Genomic DNA, 22,332 nt, shown 5'->3' on the forward strand with positions numbered 1-22,332 from the left:
AGCAACATCCAACATAATCATAAAAAAACGCCAGAGAACACCTTCTTGTTTGTTTCTTCCAGAAATATTCTCGAACCAATTGGTCCATCAAGTCTATACGTCCTTTATTGTCATTATAATAGTTTGTAATTTCCGGTTTCTTCTTTGCATTATTTTCACGACTTTTTGCGTCGTTATGCATGGTGCTTATAAGGACAACACTCTTGATTTTTTTCGACACGTAGCCATGGTAAACTTGTCAGAAAAAGCAAATTATGATGAGTAAAGGGCTCGTTGTTTGGACGGCCATTGTTGGAGGTACGCTCCTGTTATTATTTCTCATCGTTCCAACTAATGATAAGTTCTACGTGAGCAGATACTATGCTAAGGGAACACTTGTAAAATATCTGTAGTTATATTGCGATCTTGATATTAATTGACCAATTGAATGGAATCATTGTTCATCGATTGTAAGTAATGTATCTAACACAATAACAGATTTGCCATTCCGAAGGAAACAGGTCCATATTGAAAACATATGTGAATCTTTCTCAGTTTTCTTCGGGAAGTGGCATGTTCTTTTATCATCGAAGCTTATCAAACAGCTTAGAATACTCTTGAATCTATTCACTGACATTGTTGCATTGTGATGAGGAGTTGAGTCCGAAGTTTGAAAAAGTTCCGCAACAGATATGTCCCAATTCTTCTCCACATCTGCTAAAAGCAGAAGTCCAAATAAAGCCGGCATCTCTTCTTGGTTCACTTCTCTACTCTTCTTTCGAATTTCGGATCCTGCTTGTTGGCCTTGTAAATTTGAACACATCATAATTTCTTCCAAATGTCTGGTGTTAGAAATAAATCAACGGCTGACCGAAGTGAACCACAGAACATTCCCTCCTGTAGTTCTGACACCTACTTTGACACACTTTGAGTGAAGTATGTGACCAAACATGACCATCTTTGGGACACACACACTTGCATCCAAGTCATTGTTCACATCTTCTAAAGCATTATATATATACTAGGGGAATGACTATCACTGCAATTGTCACTACAGAAATCGACACTGAAATCTTCTTCCTCCAATATTTTTCAAATCTTCTATGTTTCTGATGGTGGCATTTCTCCTGTGAGTTCCACACAATACAAGCAACAATATAAGACGAACACTAGATGTACTACAAATAAATTGTAAATTGCACTACAAATAAATCACCAGCATTCCGCATCACCTACAAGACATTTGTAATTCGTTCTTTGTTCACAGGATAACCAATATCTTACATTGAGACAAAGTAAACTTTAAATATGAAATAATATTATACTAATTTATGGATATACTACTGCTAAAAGTGTAGCATTACCTCAATGTTCATAAATAAACGGTAGTTCCATCTAGTATTCTAATACAGAACTTTTTTGAACTGCATGTATAGCTTCAAAACCAATTAATTTCAATAGAGGCCTCCGAGACTTCCAAAGTGCAAATATGGGGAAGTTAAATTTATAAATATATTTTGAAGTAGAAAGTAGGTTTTGAAAAATAATGTGTTCATAGTCCAACTCAAAACTCATTCTAAGATGTCACAAAATTTCAGCTCTATAAAGAATATTTAGAATAAAATTAAATATGAAATATAATCAGGGGCTTCTCAGGCCCCCTTGTGCTTTCGAGGGTTAATACAAAGGAAAAAATGCAATAATTAAAGGCGGAATGTTCAAGGGACCATGAATCAAAAAATTAACAAACGGTGCAAATTTTGCAGAAAAATATAATGATTTAGAAATATGGCCATGGGCTTGCTTCAGGTATTTAGAGCGAAATACTTTTTAGACAAGAAAATCTGACAATTATAGGCTTAGAGTAATAAAATAATTAATAGGTACACAATCGGCGCCATTACCAGTGTGAATCCAGCAACTGTTGTCAGATATTTTACTTTTCTGGCATACAGCTGTTCGGCCTGCTATTTGTTTTAACGTGTTAGTGATGCTATCAAGTTAAGATATAAACAAGATTTCTGATTAAAACTCAATTAAAAGATATCAATTATTTAAAAACACAACGTTACTAATCGATTAAAAGAGCATCATATTTTCCGAGCATGTAACCATGCAGTATTTTTAATGTTTTTTATAAATTCTCGGACAGCTATCTGAAAGTGCAATAAGAAAATCTATGCTCATAAACACAGAGTACAAATGATATAAAGACATAATAAATATCTCTGACTTCTATAGCCCTACACTTCATACTATACAGTTACTACCTGCATTTTCAGATTTAATTTCAATTGCGCAGTTGATGTTGATAAAACGAAGAAACAATACATTTAGTTACTTCTAAGCGAAATATGTTAATAATGTGTCTACGCGAGCAAAGCTCGGCGAAAATTCGAACACCAGTCACGTAGGAAGGAGTCCTGTACGGATCCAATGCACCATGGAATAACATTTATCACAACTCCTGTACTTTGCAAATATGCGGCTAATAACCGTAAGTTTCGAAGTATGAAAGAACGTAGTTTTACTTTCTTCCTTTTAATAAGATTTATTATATTTTTGTATTGTTCTGTGTGAATTGCAGAGATAAAGATGATAAATTTATCGATTTTGTTAGAGACCGGACCTATAAAACCTTTAAACACTTAATTAAATTGCGCGATGGTAGAAAGGTACGTATACCAATTTCTGATCATAGTAAGGGACAAAAGATACTATTCCGTGAAAAACACACATTTTCTTTTGTGACAGATAGTATGTTAACACTATCATGCTGATTCAATACGTTACAGGAAAATGAATCATTACATTTTTTTTTAAGTAGAATATTTGGTAGGAGGGAAGATAAACGGGCCCTCGGATTTTCGGTTCAAAATTGATCACAACGTCTTTCTTAGGTCCCAAATAGTGTTTCCTGAAAATTTCAGACCGCGGAAACTTCAGAAAGGTGCCCAAAATTACTACAGAATTTACCAGTATGGGCAGGGAAGATAAACGGGCCCTCGGATTTTCGGTTCAAAATTGATTTTGGGAATCTCCCTTAGGTCCCCCGCGGTCTGAAATTTTAAGGAAACACTATTTGAGACCTAAGGAAGATGTGATCAATTTTGAGCCGAAAATCCGAGGGCCCGTTTATCTTCCCTGCCCATATCTGGTAAATTCTGTAGTAATTTTGGGAATCTTTCTGAAGTTCCCGCGCTCTGAAATTTTCAGGAAACACTATTTGGGACCTGAGGAAGACGTTGTCGTCAATTTTGAACCGAAAATCTGAGGGCCCGTTTATATTCCCTGCCCATATCTGGTAAATTGTATAGTAATTTTGGGCACCTTTCTGAAGTTTCCGCGGTCTGAAAATTTCAGGAAACACTATTTGGGACCTAAGGAAGACGTTGTCGTCAATTTTGAACCGAAAATCTGAGGGCCCGTTTATCTTAACTGCCCATATCTGGTAAATTGTATAGTAATTTTGGGCACCTTTCTGAAGTTTCCGCGGTCTGAAAATTTCAGGAAACACTATTTGGGATCTATGGAAAACGTTGTGATCAATTTTGAACCGAAAATCTGAGGGCCCGTTTATCTTCCCTGCCCATATCTGGTAAATTCTATAGTAAGTTTGCGCATCTTTCTGAAGTTTCCGCGGTCTGAAATTTTCAGGAAACACTATTTGGGACCTAAGGAAGACTTTGTGATCGATTTTGAACCGAAAATCCGACGGCCCGTTTATCTTCCCTGCCCATATCTGGTAAATTGTATAGTAATTTTGGGCACCTTTCTGAAGTTTCCGCGGTCTGAAAATTTCAGGAAACACTATTTGGGACCTATGGAAAACGTTGTGATCAATTTTGAACCGAAAATCTGAGGGCCCGTTTATCTTCCCTGCCCATATCTGGTAAATTGTATAGTAATTTTGGGCACCTTTCTGAAGTTTCCGCGGTCTGAAAATTTCAGGAAACACTATTTGGGACCTAAGGAAGACGTTGTCGTCAATTTTGAACCGAAAATCTGAGGGCCCGTTTATCTTCCCTGCCCATATCTGGTAAATTGTATAGTAATTTTGGGCACCTTTCTGAAGTTTCCGCGGTCTGAAAATTTCAGGAAACACTATTTGGGACCTAAGGAAGACGTTGTCGTCAATTTTGAACCGAAAATCTGAGGGCCCGTTTATCTTCCCTGCCCATATCTGGTAAATTGTATAGTAATTTTGGGCACCTTTCTGAAGTTTCCGCGGTCTGAAAATTTCAGGAAACACTATTTGGGACCTATGGAAAACGTTGTGATCAATTTTGAACCGAAAATCTGAGGGCCCGTTTATCTTCCCTGCCCATATCTGGTAAATTCTATAGTAAGTTTGCGCATCTTTCTGAAGTTTCCGCGGTCTGAAATTTTCAGGAAACACTATTTGGGACCTAAGGAAGACGTTGTCGTCAATTTTGAACCGAAAATCTGAGGGCCCGTTTATCTTCCCTGCCCATATCTGGTAAATTGTATAGTAATTTTGGGCACCTTTCTGAAGTTTCCGCGGTCTGAAAATTTCAGGAAACACTATTTGGGACCTATGGAAAACGTTGTGATCAATTTTGAACCGAAAATCTGAGGGCCCGTTTATCTTCCCTGCCCATATCTGGTAAATTCTATAGTAAGTTTGCGCATCTTTCTGAAGTTTCCGCGGTCTGAAATTTTCAGGAAACACTATTTGGGACCTAAGGAAGACTTTGTGATCGATTTTGAACCGAAAATCCGAGGGCCCGTTTATCTTCCCTGCCCATATCTGGTAAATTCTGTAGTAATTTTGGGAATCTTTCTGAAGTTCCCGCGGTCTGAAATTTTCAGGAAACACTATTTGGGACCTGAGGAAGACGTTGTCGTCAATTTTGAACCGAAAATCTGAGGGCCCGTTTATATTCCCTGCCCATATCTGGTAAATTGTATAGTAATTTTGGGCACCTTTCTGAAGTTTCCGCGGTCTGAAAATTTCAGGAAACACTATTTGGGACCTAAGGAAGACGTTGTCGTCAATTTTGAACCGAAAATCTGAGGGCCCGTTTATCTTCCCTGCCCATATCTGGTAAATTCTATAGTAAGTTTGCGCATCTTTCTGAAGTTTCCGCGGTCTGAAATTTTCAGGAAACACTATTTGGGACCTAAGGAAGACGTTGTGATCAATTTTGAACCGAAAATCTGAGGGCCCATTTATCTTCCCTGCCCATATCTGGTAAATTCTATAGTAAGTTTGCGCATCTTTCTGAAGTTTCCGCTGTCTGAAATTTTCAGGAAACACTATTTGGGACCTAAGGAAGACTTTGTGATCGATTTTGAACCGAAAATCCGAGGGCCCGTTTATCTTCCCTCCTACCGAATATTTTATTGTGCAATCTTTTAAGTTCAGTTACTGTGATGAATTTATAAATATTGAAGAAATATTATTTCCGATCTGATATTAGCAGGGATTTGTTTATAGTAAGGGAAACAAGGAAATTTTCTACTTCGAAAACACTTTTACTATTCTGTCTCTACGCTTAGTTCTACCTCTCCAGTCAAAGGAAATCTTTCGTTAAGAGTCTTCATCGCGGCGAAATTAAAATACCGCTAATTTTACAGTAATTATGTGATATCTTCAAAAAGATAAAAAGATAATTGAAATATGGAACAAGAGCGCCCCTAGACAATATTATTTTGCGTGAGGTACCGTTATCACAAGTCACCTAGTGGCTTTCCGTTTTCAGCTGTTTACAAACGCGAATATAAATGCCGAATTTCAAAATGACTCGAAATCGAAAGCAGATAAGTGAGTCGTGATAACGGTTTCTTATGTAAAGTAATATTGTCTAGGGTGCTCTTGTTCCACATTTCGATTATCTTTTATCTATTTGAAGATATCACATAATTACTGTAAAATTAGCGGTATATTAATTTCGCTGGGATGAAGACTCTTAAGAATCTTCACCTGCTGAGAGAATACTGTAATATAGAAACATATAGCCATATTCAAACACAAGTGTGTTTCTTTTCTCAGTGTGAAACTACGGTAGATCTCCAATCAATCGGGATTTAATATTTAGATAGACCTCTACTAATTGTATTTAAGCAGAGGGCCAAGGAAACATATTGGGATCGTTGCTCCCATATCTTGCTCCTACTGTGTCTGCACTGAAACATGTCTAGAAAACAGAATCCGGGCAAAACTGTTCTGCAAGCTTTCTCATTGTGACTTACCGACACCACTAATGTAAACTAAAATCTGACAGAAACATATATGCTATGGTTCTTGTTATGCTTTAGTACTGTTCTTAATATTTAGGTGGACGCCAATGTAATAGCTGTGGATTATGAAGCGGGTGCTATCAGTGGAAGTTATGCTCAAGTAGTAGCCAATGCACGATTGGTTGCAGAAGAAACTGCCAGGTAAGTTAAGTAAAAACTGCAGGTCTCCGTACTAGTTTTGTAGTAAAAGTATGATCGGTTATCACATTCTATTTTACCAGATAAAATAGAAGTCACACATCTGAATTATTTTCAAAAACGAATAAGTGTCAAATTATAACACCACGTTACACAGATGTTATTGAAGTTTAATTTATGTACTCTTACTCTATCCAGTGGTATAAACCTTAATCGTAATTACATGGTTATTAATTGAGTATAAATCTTGTAATCTTACTGTTGCCAGCTGTGGTTAAATTTGTTAACATGTCTTATTATGTCTTCTTACATCCGAAACAAAAGAGTTTTGCCATATTACAGAGTTACTAATGACGTCCTGTACTCTTCCTTGCCCATCGGTGGAAACTTTATCTACAACAGAGACAAATGAATTATGCCATATTACGGATTTGTTAATAAGTATAAGTCTTGAACTCTTACCTTGCCTAGCGGTGGAAACACGAAACAAATGAGTTTTGCCATATTACAGGGTTACTAATGACGTATTTCTTGTACTGTTACTTTACCCAGCGGTGGGAAGCGTATTTACATCCAAAACAAAAGGGTTTTGCCATATTAAAAGAGTTACTATACGTCTTGAACAGTACTCTTACTTTATCCAGCAGTGGACAGCGTACCTACATCCGAGACAATCCGAGGTAGGTACGATCCGAATTGTATCATACTATAAGTTTATTAATGAAGTATGTATTCTACTCTTACTTTGCCGAGCCATTTATGTCCGGAACAAATTAAGTATGTGATATTACATAATTGTTAAAGAAGTAAATCTAATCATTTTATTTCGTTCAATGATCAAAAAATCCGTATCTGATTGAGACCAGTTATACCATATTACATTGTTGTTAATAAAGTAAGTATGATATGTTCTGCAGTGTTATTTTAACGAGCGTTAGAAAGTTTCTTTACAAAAATACCGCCACGGACTTCTCAACTTACCTTTCTCTCCCTAACACAAATCTCTGCTGTACTTTGAGCAGCCTTTGCACCAAAGATCTCCAAACTTTCATGTCCGGCTATCAGATTCAATTGGGCACGAGCACAATAATTTAGGCAAGCCCGTGTGAACTTGAACCCTATAAATGGACAGTGAACCTGTGTGAGCTCGAAGCCTATAGACGGATAGCAAGCCCATGTTAGCGCAAACTTAGTAAATGGATAGCAAGCCCGTGTGAGCGTGAATCCTATAAATAGATAGCAAGCCCGTATGAGCGCGAACCATGTAAATGGATAGCTAGCCCGTATGAGCGCAAACTCTATAAATGGATAGCGAGTTCATGTGAACTAGAATCTTGTAAATGGATAGCGAACCCGTGTGAGCTCGAAGCCTATAAAAGAATAGCGAGCCAGAACTAGAGGCCGCATCCAAGTGAGCGCGAGACCAATCAAGTTAGTTAAGGAAAGCAGGACTAGCCGTGAGTGTGAGCCTCACTTAGGATGGCAAGCCCGAACCTTTAGCGAGTGCGAGCGCAATAAAGCTAATGATAGTTAGATTGAAAGAACACGAATCTTATTGAGGATAGGTGGGTAGATCTAAAGTGAATGCGACCTGAGATAGCGTTAGCATCATTAAAATTAGTGAATACAAGCCTTATTGAGAACAGTTAGCTTGTTTTCGCTCGAGTCAACGTGAGCCAGATGTAATGCAAAACCCTTTCTATCAGTATACAAACATTTCAACTTAGAGAATAGATCAACACCAACTAACTTATCCATCATCACAGATTTTTATTGCAAATGAGTTGGATACTGGGGGAAAAGTGGATGTGATCTACACTAACTTTTCAAAAGCCTTTGATTTGATGAACCACGATGCACTGCTACAGAAACTAACGACTTTTAATTTCTGTATGCAAGCAAAAAAGTTTCTAGCATCCTATTTGCAAAATCGGCAGACCGTCATGTACAAAGGATATGTTTTAAAAAATCACAGCCTTATCCGGTGTCCCTCAAGGTTCAAATCTTGGTCCACTATTATTTCTACTAGTTATAAATGATCTATCGTCTTACATTCATTATTTTAACACTCCTCTATTCCTGGATGTCCTTAAAGAATTCTCTAAAATTAATTCCCTTGAGAACTGTGTAACACTGCAAATAGACTTTTGCAGTATTAAAAACTGATAAATAACAAGATTAAATTGAACGTAAATAAATGCAAAACGCTTTCCTTCATCCACAAAGAAAACAATGTTAAACATGACTACGCTATCAGAGGAACTATTTTACAGAGACATCGCAATTAGAACACGCGACTTTTTCTTGGTCAGTAAAAACACTGAAACACATTGAAATGATTGAAAGGATACAGTCCAAATTCTTAAAGTTACTTACTTATATAAAAACTAGCATGTATCCCAAATACGAGTCATATTCAGAAATAGTACAAAACTTCAATATACCACACTTTGAAACATGCCACACCTTGAAACATGGCATACTTTGAAACAATGGAAAGAACGTATGGATCTTTTATTTATTTATTTATTTTTACACAAATTACTACATGGTAAAATTGACTGTCCTGATCTTACTTCGAAGATTAAATTGCATAACCCGTTAAAAAAAAAAAAAAGCTGCAAAGGAAATAACAATAATTTTGCTGCAAAAAGGCAAGAACAAGTATTCTCGTTAAGTCTGCTATATTGACGATGAGTATTTACTACAATCCAATTGAAAGGATGTCTGGGATAGATGTTTCTGCAAGTCGGAGGCAGTATACCTGAATAAACTTTTAAAATATACGTGATAAGGAACATGTATAAATGTAACCTTGATAAAGGATATAACTTTGAGTAAATGCATTTAAAAAGGAATAACATTCTAACTGGGCCTAGAGCCTGTTGTGTTGAATAAATAAATAAATAAATAAATAAAATGATCATCTCTGTTCTCCATTGTTACACATGCAATGAAGTTCATGGCGGAAAAGGGGTAAGGCACGAAGGTGTGTGTATGTTATGATCATCATGGTAGATGTTCTGCTATTACGAAATTGCTCTGTTGCAGGGGATGAGAATACGTAAAGGGAGAAGACCAGTAGATGATACAGATGGTAGATATTACTAACAAATAAAATATGTGGTATTCGAGAATACCGTTTATATATACAAGTGACTACAAGTGATATATTTGTAAAGAGCTCTTACTCAAGCGTATCTCCTTCTTCCTTCAAAAGAGCATTTGTTTGGGACACCCTATATTTTTTCTTTCTTCTTTTGCAGATTAATCAAGTATTTGGTATATATGAAGGGGGCTTCGCTCAACAAAATATACCTTATAGGCCATAGCCTTGGGGCCCACCTGGCATCTTATATTTCCCATAGTGTAGGCGGTGTGGCCAAGATTACTGGTAATAATGATAATATAACTCTATAAATTAAAATTACTTACAACGGAAAAATAAATAGACTATTTTATATCAACTGTATATAAACTGTAACATATTCATGCTTCGTAATCATATTACGGAATCAAAACAAGATCCTCCGAGTAAAATCGCAAACCACAATACTTTCTTTTAATAAATTGTTTTAATTTAGAAATTAGTTCGACAATTTCAGCAACAGTGATGAGTACCTTTATTTTAAAACCTATTGATTTATAGAGGGTAATACTTTTTTGTTTTCTTTAAAATAAATTGGAGTTTCAATTATGTTTTTTTTTTTTTTTTTTTTTTACTGATTTCTTATTAATTAGTTCTTCAAGCAGTTTGAAAAAGTTCTCCCTCCTAAGTAGGAAACAGGAACATTTTTTTAAAAAAATACTCAAATTTCTATTCAAAAAGTGTCCAATGTGACGATTCATTTAAGTTGAAGATCTGACAATCGATATGTAGGCTTTTAATTAAATACTAAGAAACACGTTTTTTTTAAAAGCGTTGCTGTAAACTCTGCCTGTAATGGGAGAAAAAAAAGCAATTTCACTAATATTGAACTCCATCTTTATTTTTTATATATATTATTTTCTTTTACCAAATGGCGAATGTAGAAATTTGATCAAGTCGAATATTGAAATTCGGTGTATAAACTCATTCATAAAAAATAAAGGAACATATGTTTCAGTTGTTTTCGAAAGTTTTGTTCCAAAGGAGAAATCTAGGGTCATTCCCATAATATCCAAGGTTTCCATTTCTTTAGTGATAATTTGCCTAATGCGAGGATTCCCTTATATATACCTTTCGACCTTGTTTTCCTTATATATATATATATATATATATATATATATATATATATATATATATATATATATATATATATATATATATATATATATATCATCATACAATATTTTTTCGCTTTACTTTGGCCTGTAGAATAGTGTTCTGTAGTATGTGGGAGCCTTTATGTGAATACCCAATATATGTTCAATATAGAGTTGTATATTAATAAAGTTAATTAGAATTAAATTAATACATACGTATTAATTTATTGATGATATACTGTGTAGCAAATGATATAACAAGAAAAATCATTGTAATTTCTTAGTAATAATTATGATAATTGGCGCGTTAATTATTCTATATAGTAACGTATAATTTATAATATATTTGCTTGTGGAAACAAATTATTTAAATTCCTCTTGTTATTTTATATATTTCCGAATATGGCAGTCGTAATATTATTGTATATGATGATTTGGGAACGTATCTAGCTTCTTTACGAATATTTCCGGCCACTATTTGCTAGCACTTGCACTTTAACTAGGAAATTCTTTTACCACAACAGGTTTAGATCCAGCACAACCGCCATTTGAAGGAGCTGATCGTGACCTTCGACTGGATGAAGACGATGCAATGTTTGTTGAAGTGATTCACACAGATTCAATACCTTTACTGCCACGTCTTGGTTACGGAATCATTGACGAAATTGGTAAGAAATTTGTCAAGTTGATAATCACTTCGAGAATTTGGCAAGCACAGTTTTGTAGGAAAGCACGATAGAAATTGTAACTACAGATATGAGTAGATCTCATCACAATAACTATATTTTTAAAAATAAATCTCAATAAGAAAAACACCTTCCAGAATTATGTATGTTATTAACAGATTGTTCGTTCTTCATACAGGAGAAACGTTTCATTTTGCACATGAAGGGTAATGAGGGCTGAATTTGGATTTAAATGGCATTGGAAGTGTCATTGTTTGTCTCAGTGATCCCAAAAACTATGGATTCCACACTAATATCTGTCATTTCCCCCCCTACCCCAACTTGCAAGGCTGAACTTGGATTTAAACTGCATCGTTAGTGTCACTGTTTATCTCAGCGACCCCGAAAACTATAGATTCGACACTATCTAATACCGGTCATTTCAGATCATTTTTAAGTATCTCCCTCTTCCCACTCTCCTGACTTCAACTGTGAAAGTGAAATGATAAAAACTATCCCAGGCTCGAACCTCATCCATGTTGAAAATTTGATAGAGATCGGTCGGGTGTTTCAAGAGTTATGAAGTGACAAACATAATCACTTTCAATATTATAGCCTATATTAAATTAGATTAAGAAAATAATTATTGAAGTGTTTTAATTGAAAAGTTCTCTACCTAAAGCGGTTCAAGAAATTGTAAATTGATTGATTGATTAATTTTTAACGTTCCTTCTTAGGAAGGATGTCACGTATTTAAAATGAAATTCGATTCACTATTAGAGTTTCAGGATACACTGTTATACGGTCGAAAACGGGACAAATCCATGGAAGTACCTTTCATAGAAGGCAAGCCACAGGGTCACGAAGAAATTAGTGCATATAAACTAGCAGTAATAACCAAACATCCATATTTTAAAAGGCGGGTTCGATGCAAGTATTTTGTAGCAATCATAGCTTTAGATCCGTCGATTATTACCAATTACAATCGTAGCGTTGAGCGCTAAATTAGTCTAACACAATAATTTGGATTGGGACACTATAGCACAGCGTAGAATTGAAATTTCTGGGAAGATATTAAGGACAGTAAAGTAAAGTAAATTCAACTTGGACCAGATTTGCATTTAAAATGTGCATATGGATGAATATAAATAAATAAAAGTACGATTTGAGGATGTGAGTTCCCAATCTCGCGACTATGAACATTATACACTAGCCTAAGCTCAAAAATCATGTTCATTTTATTTTAAACGTCTTTTATAAAGTAGAAAAATCAATCACAACTAGGTCAGTCATAAGTATTATTGAAACTAACTCCTTCGAAATGTTGCAGGTGAAGTTGATTTCTATGTGAACGGCGGTGGAGTGCAACCAGGTTGCAATGAACATGAACCAAATATAACATACTCTGACGAGGAGCGAGAAGCTATGATCAAAAAGTACATGCTAGATCCAATAAGTCGTGAGTTTTACAGTTAAAAGTTTTATCTTTGGACTCTTTAAGTTTTATCTATATGTTCTCTTCTAATTTTGCAGCTTTCTTTTATTGATTATGTGAGTTTTATCTAATAAGATTTTCTCTTTTGACTTTGCAACTTTCTTTTATTGGCTACGTGAGTTTTGTTTGTTAATGTTTTTTCTTCCCAACTTTCTTTTATTGGCTACTTGAGCTATAACTGTTAACATGTTCTTTTCTAATTCTCAGCTATCTTTTATTGATTACGTGAGTTTTATCTAATAAGATTTTCTTTTTTGACTTTCCAACTTTGTTTTATTGGCTACGTGAGTTTTGCTTGGTAATGTTTTTTCTTCCCAACTTTCTTTTATTGACTACTTGAGCTATAACTATTAACATGCTCTTTTCTGATTCTCAGCTATCTTTTATTGATTACGTGAGTTTTATCTGTTAACACTTTCTCTTTTCACTTTGCAACTTTCTTTTATTGGCTATGTGAGTTTTGTTTGTTAATGTTTTCTGTTTTAATTTCACAACTTCCTTCTATTGGCTACTTGAGCTTTGACTATAATTGTTAACATGTTCTCTTCTAATTTTCAAGCTTTGTTTATTGATTACATAAGTTTTATCTCTTTTGATTTTGCAACTTTCTTTTATTGGTTATCTGGTTATTTTGCAAACCTGGTATCACACTTAAACCAGCAGTAGTCAAAGAGATGTAGTTTCGTCAATGACAATTCTATAGTTATTAATGGCTTCCTATGCACTGGCAGGCTGAGGCTTAATTCTCCTTATATCTTGCCTATTATATAATACAATGGCAGTCAATTATAGTACACTATTCTGGTATGAAAACATTATTAAATTATTCCTTTGTATATCTTGAAACATTACCATCCTTTTTGTTATGTAAATTCTTGTCCAATAATTTCAATCGTATTTTGTTTTTACTCATTTAGAACAGTAATGGTCAAATAGTGGCCCTCAGGGCGGATGAGATCCACGAATAAAATTGCAGAGTGGCTCAGTGGCACAACACTTGCCTCTAGTGCATGGGGTCCCTGGTTCAATCCCCGGACAAATAAGTTTGTGGTGCACAATATCGTGTCTGAGAGATTTTTCCGAGTACCCCATTTCCTTCCACAATCTCATTGTACCATGTATTATAATCAATCACTTGCTTTAATCAATTATCTCCGTCAGCCGAAAGGACAGATATAATCGTGGGACGTTAAACTGAAATATTTTCAAACTGGATAGTGATGATATTGAACGTGAATGTGCTTTCCTGTTTATCATTAGAACAGGGTTATAACCAGGCTTGCCAACCATACGATAATTTATCGTGATATACGGCAAATTTATGTAATGCTATATACGATAATGCCCTTGCCATAATAGGTGAATATACCATAAATTTAGAACGCACGCTTTTTGCAGTTTTTGAATGTGCAAAGAGATTGTAGATATGCATTAAATAATTAGAAAACATACACATTGAAACTTTTAACAGTCATTCCTGCTAAAATAAATCAAGAACGATTTGAGAATTGACAAATGGCAACCACGCGCAAATCCCGGAGGATAAGGGGGACATCCCCCTTCGAACTGGGGTAAACTGTCTCCCAATAATCTGATTTGAAATGTGTTTTCGGGAAGAAATGTGCTAATTTATGTCCGACTGCTACAAAGGAAAGTAAAATGAAATTGATGTACACTCATGTCCAAAATTATTGTCGCATGTCTATAAATATGTTTTTCTAGGAATATAATTTGATAACGAATTGGTCCAGTATTTCTTATAATGTTAGTATGTGTATAATCGGCAAAGACATGTATGTGACAAATCTCATATCAAAAGAGCAGTAAATAAGAACAATAAAACGAAAATAAAACTTTCTTCTCCATTTAGAAATATTTTGTTTTACTCATTCTAATTTTCGTATTTATAATTCTTTTCCTATGAAATTTACCACAAATATACATTTTCCGATGATACACATAGTATCACTATTAAAAGTGACCAGCAACTTTATTATCAAATTATATTCTTACAAGAAGACAGTTATAGATATGCAACAATAATTTTGTACATGGGTGTGCCTTGGTTTGTTTTATTTCCACTACTTCATCTACATAGTCTGATATACAATATATAACAGATTCACCTCAGAAATCAGACTTATCTACCGTAATATGAGTCTCATCCCCCCCCCCCCCGCAGAATAAGCCTTAAATCTCCCTGCCTTCCAATGTTGAAGACAACTCTGCTCTCCTGATTCTCCATAGCTTTGTTTTTCAACTTCATTAATATTTTGAACATCGCTTTAAAAAGATTATGGGAACATTCTCCCCCTCCCCCTCTTAATGTTGAAGACAGTTTTGCGCTGATGATGGCAACCATGCATCAATTCCTTTTTTAAAATTCAATAACGTTTACGAGGAGGTGGAAACACTGTTGTTCTTCAGAGTAATGTTAATAAGGATTAAAAATGATAAGGACAGTAATGCCGATTTAGGGTTCGAAACTAAAGATTACTAGATAAGTTTATTATATATTATTGTTATTATTAGTATTATTATACTTGTTTTTTTTTTTTTTTTTTTACAATTATCACGTGCATAACTGAATGTACGATAACTTTTTGTAATGTACGATAATTTTAAAGAATAAAACTCGATAATTTTGTTGTTTGAGGTTGACAACTCTGGCTATAACTACTTCTAGATTTCAGCATTAAGGGGGCAGACTATTAAATATTTTTGAAAAACTAATAATTTTTCTTTTGCCCGTTTTTCGTAAGTGGAAAGATGTAATAAAATGTAACTTACCACAATAATAGATAATGTTATTCTGCACCCGAAAATACGAATCGGAAGAATTTTCAGTGTTGTAATCCATAGAAATTACAGTGTGACCAGAATTTGAATTACTCAAAAATCTAGGTAAAGGCAGCGACTAGAAAAATGAACTCAACGGTAATTGATGACTTATCAAGCTGTCTATGTTCCTTGTTTACTACTTTTTAAATAATGTTTCTATTTATTTTGTAATGACTTATTTATTTTGTAATAATTTATGTAAGGTTTATAAAATAAATAGAAATATTATTTAAAAAGTAGTAAACAAGGAACATAGACAGCACGATAAGTCATGAATTACCGTTGAGTTCATTTTTCTAGTCGCTGCTTTAACCTAGATTTTTGAATAATTCAAATTCTGGTCACACTGTAATTTCTATGGATGGCAACACTGAAAATTCTTCCGATTCGTATTTTCGGATGTAGAATAACATTATCTATTACTGTGGTAAGTTTCATTTTATTATATCTTTCCACTTACGAAAAACGGGCAGAAGAAAAAATATTACTTTTTCAAAAATATTTAGTAGTCTGCAGCCTTAATATTTGTGTAACCGTCAAGTTGATTTGTAGGTAAACTTTTAAAAAAACGATGTTGACAATAAGAGTTTTTAAATAAGCATAGTTTTAACCTATAGTGTACAAGACTAAGGCTCATGTACAAAAAGTAATAATAATAAAAATAATACTGTAATTATAACAATAATAACAAACATATTCTTTTTTCTCGCAGTTTCTTCAAATTTTGATTGTTGCAGCCACAGCCGGGCTACATTATACTACATTGAAGCTGTGTTTGGAAATTGTATATTTTGGGGACACAAAAAGCTCGGGCTAACGTAAGTATTGTGGTTGCGTTGTCGGTTCATCCATGAAATCTTATCTTAGTTAGGGTGGGTTGCAAGAGGGTTTAATACAATAAACATAGCCAAGCTCTCTACTAGAGCTACTCCCGATAGTAGAGTTTTATAACATGAATGAAACCTGATAGTTCTAGGCGTGAATGAAAGATACAAGCCTCAATGCGTAGTTAGTTTAATGATTCTGATTGTTTGTTACTATGTGATGTCTGTGAATTGTTTATGTGATGTGACATGCATGACATTTGACTGATTTCACTTATTTCTGAATGAAGTAATTGTCCTACAACTTGGTCACTTTAAAGCACAATCTCAGCACAAGTACTTGATCTACTAGAAGTTCACAGAGAGGACTGCTCAGTGTTGCCACAGTCCTAGGTCTGGAGTGGGCTGAAAAATAGTACCAAATTGAAACAAAAAGGGCTGAATTAATTAATTTATACCGATGTTATACATGACTCAATAACATGAAGCTAAAAGAGGTAAAGTTCTTGAACATTCCCCCCCCCCCTTCCAAGAGTCCATATCAAGAAAGTGCTCTTTTTTAAAAACATCCAAATAGGACGACCCCGAACAACCGTGGAAGTAGATTATTTTTTTTTTTTTTTGTAGTAAGTATAACAGAGGCCGCAAATTAAAAGGCCGAAAACGAAATGAAATCTTTAAGTTTTACGTCCCACGGTTATGCCGATTAGGCTAAAGGAGACGGTGATGATGAGAGATGAGTGAAATGGTAGAATGAAGAAAGTGGGAGGAAACGGGAGAACCCCGAGAAAACCCATGAGCACGGTGTTTGTCCAACACAAAGTCCACACGGCGTGAGCTGGGATCGAACCAGGGACCCCAAGCACTGGAGGTGAACGCTCTACCACTGAGCCAACGCGCCCCCCACAAATTAAAAGGAAAAACAGTTATTATATTCGGTATGTATTGTAGGAAAACCAAACGCGCCTCTATTTCAAAGTGACCAATAAACCAAAACAGTATTTTGGTCATTAAAGAAAAAATAAGTAAAACGCAACAGATCAATCATCTCCGAGTTCGTGTGTAAACAATACGTTATAATTATTACACTGTATTCTCGCTTATTTCACGACCGAAGGAGGATGATAGACTGTAAGAAGAATAGAAGGTAAGTAAACTGACATTTGTAAAAAGAAATGTAAAACCGGTCCAGCGTTCTAGAACCTTCCCTAAATGACATCACAGCACATTATTAATAATTTTAAGTCACAGTGCTATCTATGGTGCTGAATTGGGTAGAATTGTACCAACTTTTTCACAAAAGGGGCTGAAAATGCCAGCGTGGTACCAACGGACCGATGAATGACAAAAAGGGCTGAATTTGTTACTATTGTACCAAGTGTGGCAACAGTGGGACTGCTGTTAAATAAATTAGTAACTGTCACTCTTCTGAACTTTAACAGATATTAACGGAGATGTTCGGCGTTTAAGATATAACTCCAGTTTCAGAGCGACATAGAGATGACATACGACGTAAAATCTGGTTATACATCACACACATCCCGGACGTATCGTAAGATTTTATACTATTACTTTCGTTGAGGTTGTTTCCCAAAGTACCCGTGATTATCATGTAGAGCGATGCACTTCGAAAGACTGACCCGGAAATCCAGTTTCATTTACAAATCGGAATTTGGTTTCAGACAATGAAATCTGTCAATGTAAGATTTACATAATGAGGAAGTTCATTACGTAAGTTAAGCTGTCTTCAGTACATAAAGCGAATTCACAAATGAAATTAATAATAATTCTTAACATTTTACAATGGATTTTTCTAACATGAAATGATGTGTAACAATCTTCTTGATAAGAAATATTAATTTTGAAATCTAAGCACAATAAAAAAAATAAAGATATATATTATTGGCTGGCTATATTATTAATTTTATAAAGGTTTAGATGGAAAAAATCATACAAAATACATCATGGAGTAGTTTAAAATGTAAAATTCTTTCCAGGCCTAGAAAGACAACGCTATTTTAAAAATAAGAAATTGAGTTACTTCTTCAATCACCTTCAAGTAAAATGCCCTATTTGACTAAAAGCCTTTTGGGGGTGAAGGAACAAATGTGGGAGATTAGTTTTGGGCTGAAAGAATAACACACACCATAAAACATGTTTTGACATAAATTATTTCGAATTTTTGTTCGCTATAGATAGTATGAAATAAGATTAAGTATGCCTTCACACCAGGATCCTGTAAGCCGCTCATGTGAGCTGCAGCTACTAGCTTTACATTGTCTTAAACGTACGCCTTCACACACGCGATTCGGTGCAAGTGAGCCGCGGCTCTGAGCTGCTATGATCACCCCGCCAGTAGGAGGCTCGAGAGGGCTGCTAGCTGGGAAGAAAATAGCACAGTCTTATGATAGCGCTTTACACTTGAGCGTGGACTCAGCTGCAATGAAGAAAATTGTGCATACATTCGATATTAAAAATTTTCTCATTTCAGTGTTACTCCGATGAAATGCACATTTTATACCATTATATAGTTCATTAAACGAAGATATAGACATCCTGAAGTAATTGAAAAATTTTCTTACATCCTTTCTCTATTTAGGGAACAGACTGTTACAATGATAACCTGTATTTACGCTTTTTTATTTCATTTAATATGCAGAGCAAAAGTGCTTTAACGTATGCATTTACTATGCAATAGAAAAAGAATAAGAAAATGATATGATGTCATAAATAATCTTATTTTTAGTGTTATATTTTCAGTCGATAGATATCAATGTTTGTTGATTCGGTGTTTTGCTTCCTCCTCTCTTTAGTATGATTTAGGGGCGAGAAAACTATTAATTTCCAATACCAATGACAGTGATCGATTTCCACTCACGCTCTACAGCATGATTAAGGTTATATCAGCTAAGGGCAATAGTACGGTTATTATAATAACAGTTCCAGACTTGTTTATCTGTACTTGTTATAAATAAGCCTTAATGCAAGAAGACACCATGTTATTATGCAGAAGTGTACCGAGTCGCTGTGAAACAAATAATAAGTATTCTAAAATATAGTGGATTTAAATGATTGCAAATAGTGCGTGATCAAAGCATAATTATCGAAGTAAGTAGCAGTCATATATTTATATATGAGTTATACTACAAAATAAAACCAAACTCAGCCAAAATAAAACGTTCGTTATAATGTAAAACGAGCATTCTTCCAGTCTTGATCGATTTATAAGATGAATCCACATCGTTCTATATCTTCTTTTCCTTTTTTTTCTTGCAATGTATCGCTAAAATTAAGTTGCAGCTTCTTCTGACTCTAATATGGCTGCCATTTTCGTATCACGATCTTTTGACCTGCTCAGAAGTATTCCTTCAATGCCTTCACACCACAGGTTCACATGAGCGGATACAAGATCTAGTGTGAAGGCGCACTGAGTGCCCTTTCCCCAACCACTAGCTCTATTAATGGATACGGTTATGATGTTTTGTTAACCCTAAAACTGCTTTTAGACTTAATGATCCGAATCTAGTTACAGGATATGTTCTGGTTTATCATCACCGGTTTCTGAGTACCGTTGTCAAAGAACACTTCAACATATTGATATAACCAATTTTATGAACGTGTGAACGGCAAAAAAAGATACAAACACTAGGTTAACAAATAATACGTAGTCCTATAAAATGATAACCAAGTTACATAAATTTAAAGTCCAGAGAACAATGTATTATAGTAGAAATAAAAAAAAAAAGGTCAACAGTAGAAAAAACCTACTTTCTTAATTTCTTTGAAAAGTTGAAATAAAAATTACAAATGTAAGTTTAGAAAACTAATAAATTATTTACGTACATAGTATTCTAAAAAAACTGCTAGAAAGTTATTTGTACGTTGTAAAGATTAAAACAGTGGATGATAAGGAAAACAACTGAAAACATCGACCAGAGTCTATAACTTATATTCAATGTATTGTCCCGGCATTTTAACTAGTGGGGCTGAGGGAATATTAATCTATTGAACTCATATGACAGCTGAGAAGGCGTGAAATATTAAGCCTTTGTATCACATTACGACCAGAACTCGCGGAGTGAAACCAGTCAAATTAATTAAATTCGAAATATTTTTGGCTACTTTTTAAAATGAATTATCAAACGTGTACACTCATGTCCAAAATTATAGTCGCATGTCTATAAATACGTTTTATAGCAATATAACTTGATAACGAATTCGCCCGGTATTTCTTATAATGTTAGTACAGTACAACTCCTCAAATCCGAACTAATTGGGGCTGAAGCCTGTTCGGATTTCGGGGGGTTCGGATTACCCGGGAAATAATATTACGTACTAATTTCGTTACTGAATTGGCGGTAAAACAACAACTGAGGTTAGACAGGGTGGCCCAGTGGTCGAAAGGGCAGTGACCTTGACTGGCGGGTGTACACTCATGTCCAAAATGATTGTCGGATATCTATAACTGTCTTCTTGTAAGAATATAATTACATAATGATTTTGAATAAGCATTAAGTCTAAAAATGTTAAAACCTTTAAAAAACTAAATTTGTGATATTAAATCTATTTTTTTTTCATTTTCCAGCTGTAGTTATTTTTTTTCTCCTGAGAACGTGTTCGGATTTGCCGGGTTTTCGGATTTCCGGGGTTCGGATTTGAGGGGTTGTACTGTATATGCATAATCGGCAAAGACATGTATGTGGCAAATTTCATGTCAAAAGAGCAGTAAATAAGAACAATAAAACTTTCTTGTCCATTTAGCAAGATTTTGTTTTACTCATTCTAATTTTCGTATTTATAATTCTTTTCCTATGAAATTTACCACAAATATACGTTTCCCGATTATGCACATAGAATCAGTACTAAAAGTACCCTGCAAAATCATTATCAAATTATATTCTTACAAGAAGACAGACAATCATTTTTAACATGAGTATACGTACATGCAACGAAGACTCACCTAGGATTGTAAAATCACATTTCTATTCTTACAGCAGGGCACTTAATATGACTCTAATAGATTAAATGTAAAAATACGTCAGGAGGGTTACCTGAAGGATTCAAATCTGGAATCACCCGACCTGAAATATTACAATTCAAAATCTATAGAAGCAAATATTTCGAAACTTATGTTAGAGATCAGGTAATCGTATCTCACGTTTGTATATTTCCAAAGTATATTGCTTGACATTCTTAGAACAGTAATTGCCAAACCGTCAATTGCAAGCTACTAGTACACCGCGGGGATATTTTCGGTAAATCACGTTAACGCTCCAGTTGGCTAACCTTGATTCCTCCACTGAGCTGACGCTAATGACGGAGGATTTTTTTTATTATTTTTAAAGTTGGTAGTTCTTTTGGTTGGTAGCTCACAGTAAGATTTAAAAACGGCATACGGTAGTAGCTCAGGAGCTCCACAAGTTTGGCGACTACTGTCTTAGAATATTAAAGAAATAGATACACTGTATGTATTTTAATTATGTATTTGTTTTCCACATATTTAGAGGCATAGTTAATTTGCATTTCAGAGAAAATTACGGATACGAAGAAAAGCTAGGTGCATGCACAAAGCACACGTGCACGAAATTAGGCCTTGACACACACAAATTTCCAGCTAGAGGTGTGTTTTACGTGAAGACAAACGCAAATCCCCCGTTTTGCAGTAAGTACTTTAAAAGAACATTTCGTGCTATAAATAAGTAATTATTAGTGGTTATAGAATTAGTTTCTCAACCCAGGGATGCTTTTTATACAGGGTATTTCAATACAACATCGACAACATTTGGGAGGTGATTCTTGACACCAAAATAAGACGAAAAGTATAGAGCAACCTGGATGTAGAAATCCGTAATTTCGGAGTTATAGGCTGCCGAAAACATGA

At 34.8% G+C, this 22,332-nt stretch overlaps 1 protein-coding gene across 1 annotated transcript; it reads left to right on the plus strand.

Annotated features, from left to right (window-relative positions):
* The first annotated feature begins 1,767 nt into the window (after positions 1-1,767).
* On the plus strand, positions 1,768-11,365 carry LOC145667881 (pancreatic lipase-related protein 2-like). The gene is made up of 4 exons (XM_081735311.1): positions 1,768-1,788; positions 6,281-6,384; positions 9,648-9,775; positions 11,151-11,365. Exons 1-4 carry the CDS (start codon positions 1,768-1,770, stop codon positions 11,363-11,365), a joined length of 468 nt encoding a protein of 155 aa, XP_081591437.1.
* Positions 11,366-22,332: the final 10,967 nt, after the last annotated feature.

The sequence above is a fragment of the Thermobia domestica genome, chromosome 13 (assembly GCF_964235325.1).
Source record: "Thermobia domestica chromosome 13, izTheDome1.hap1.1, whole genome shotgun sequence".
NCBI lineage: Eukaryota > Metazoa > Arthropoda > Insecta > Zygentoma > Lepismatidae > Thermobia > Thermobia domestica.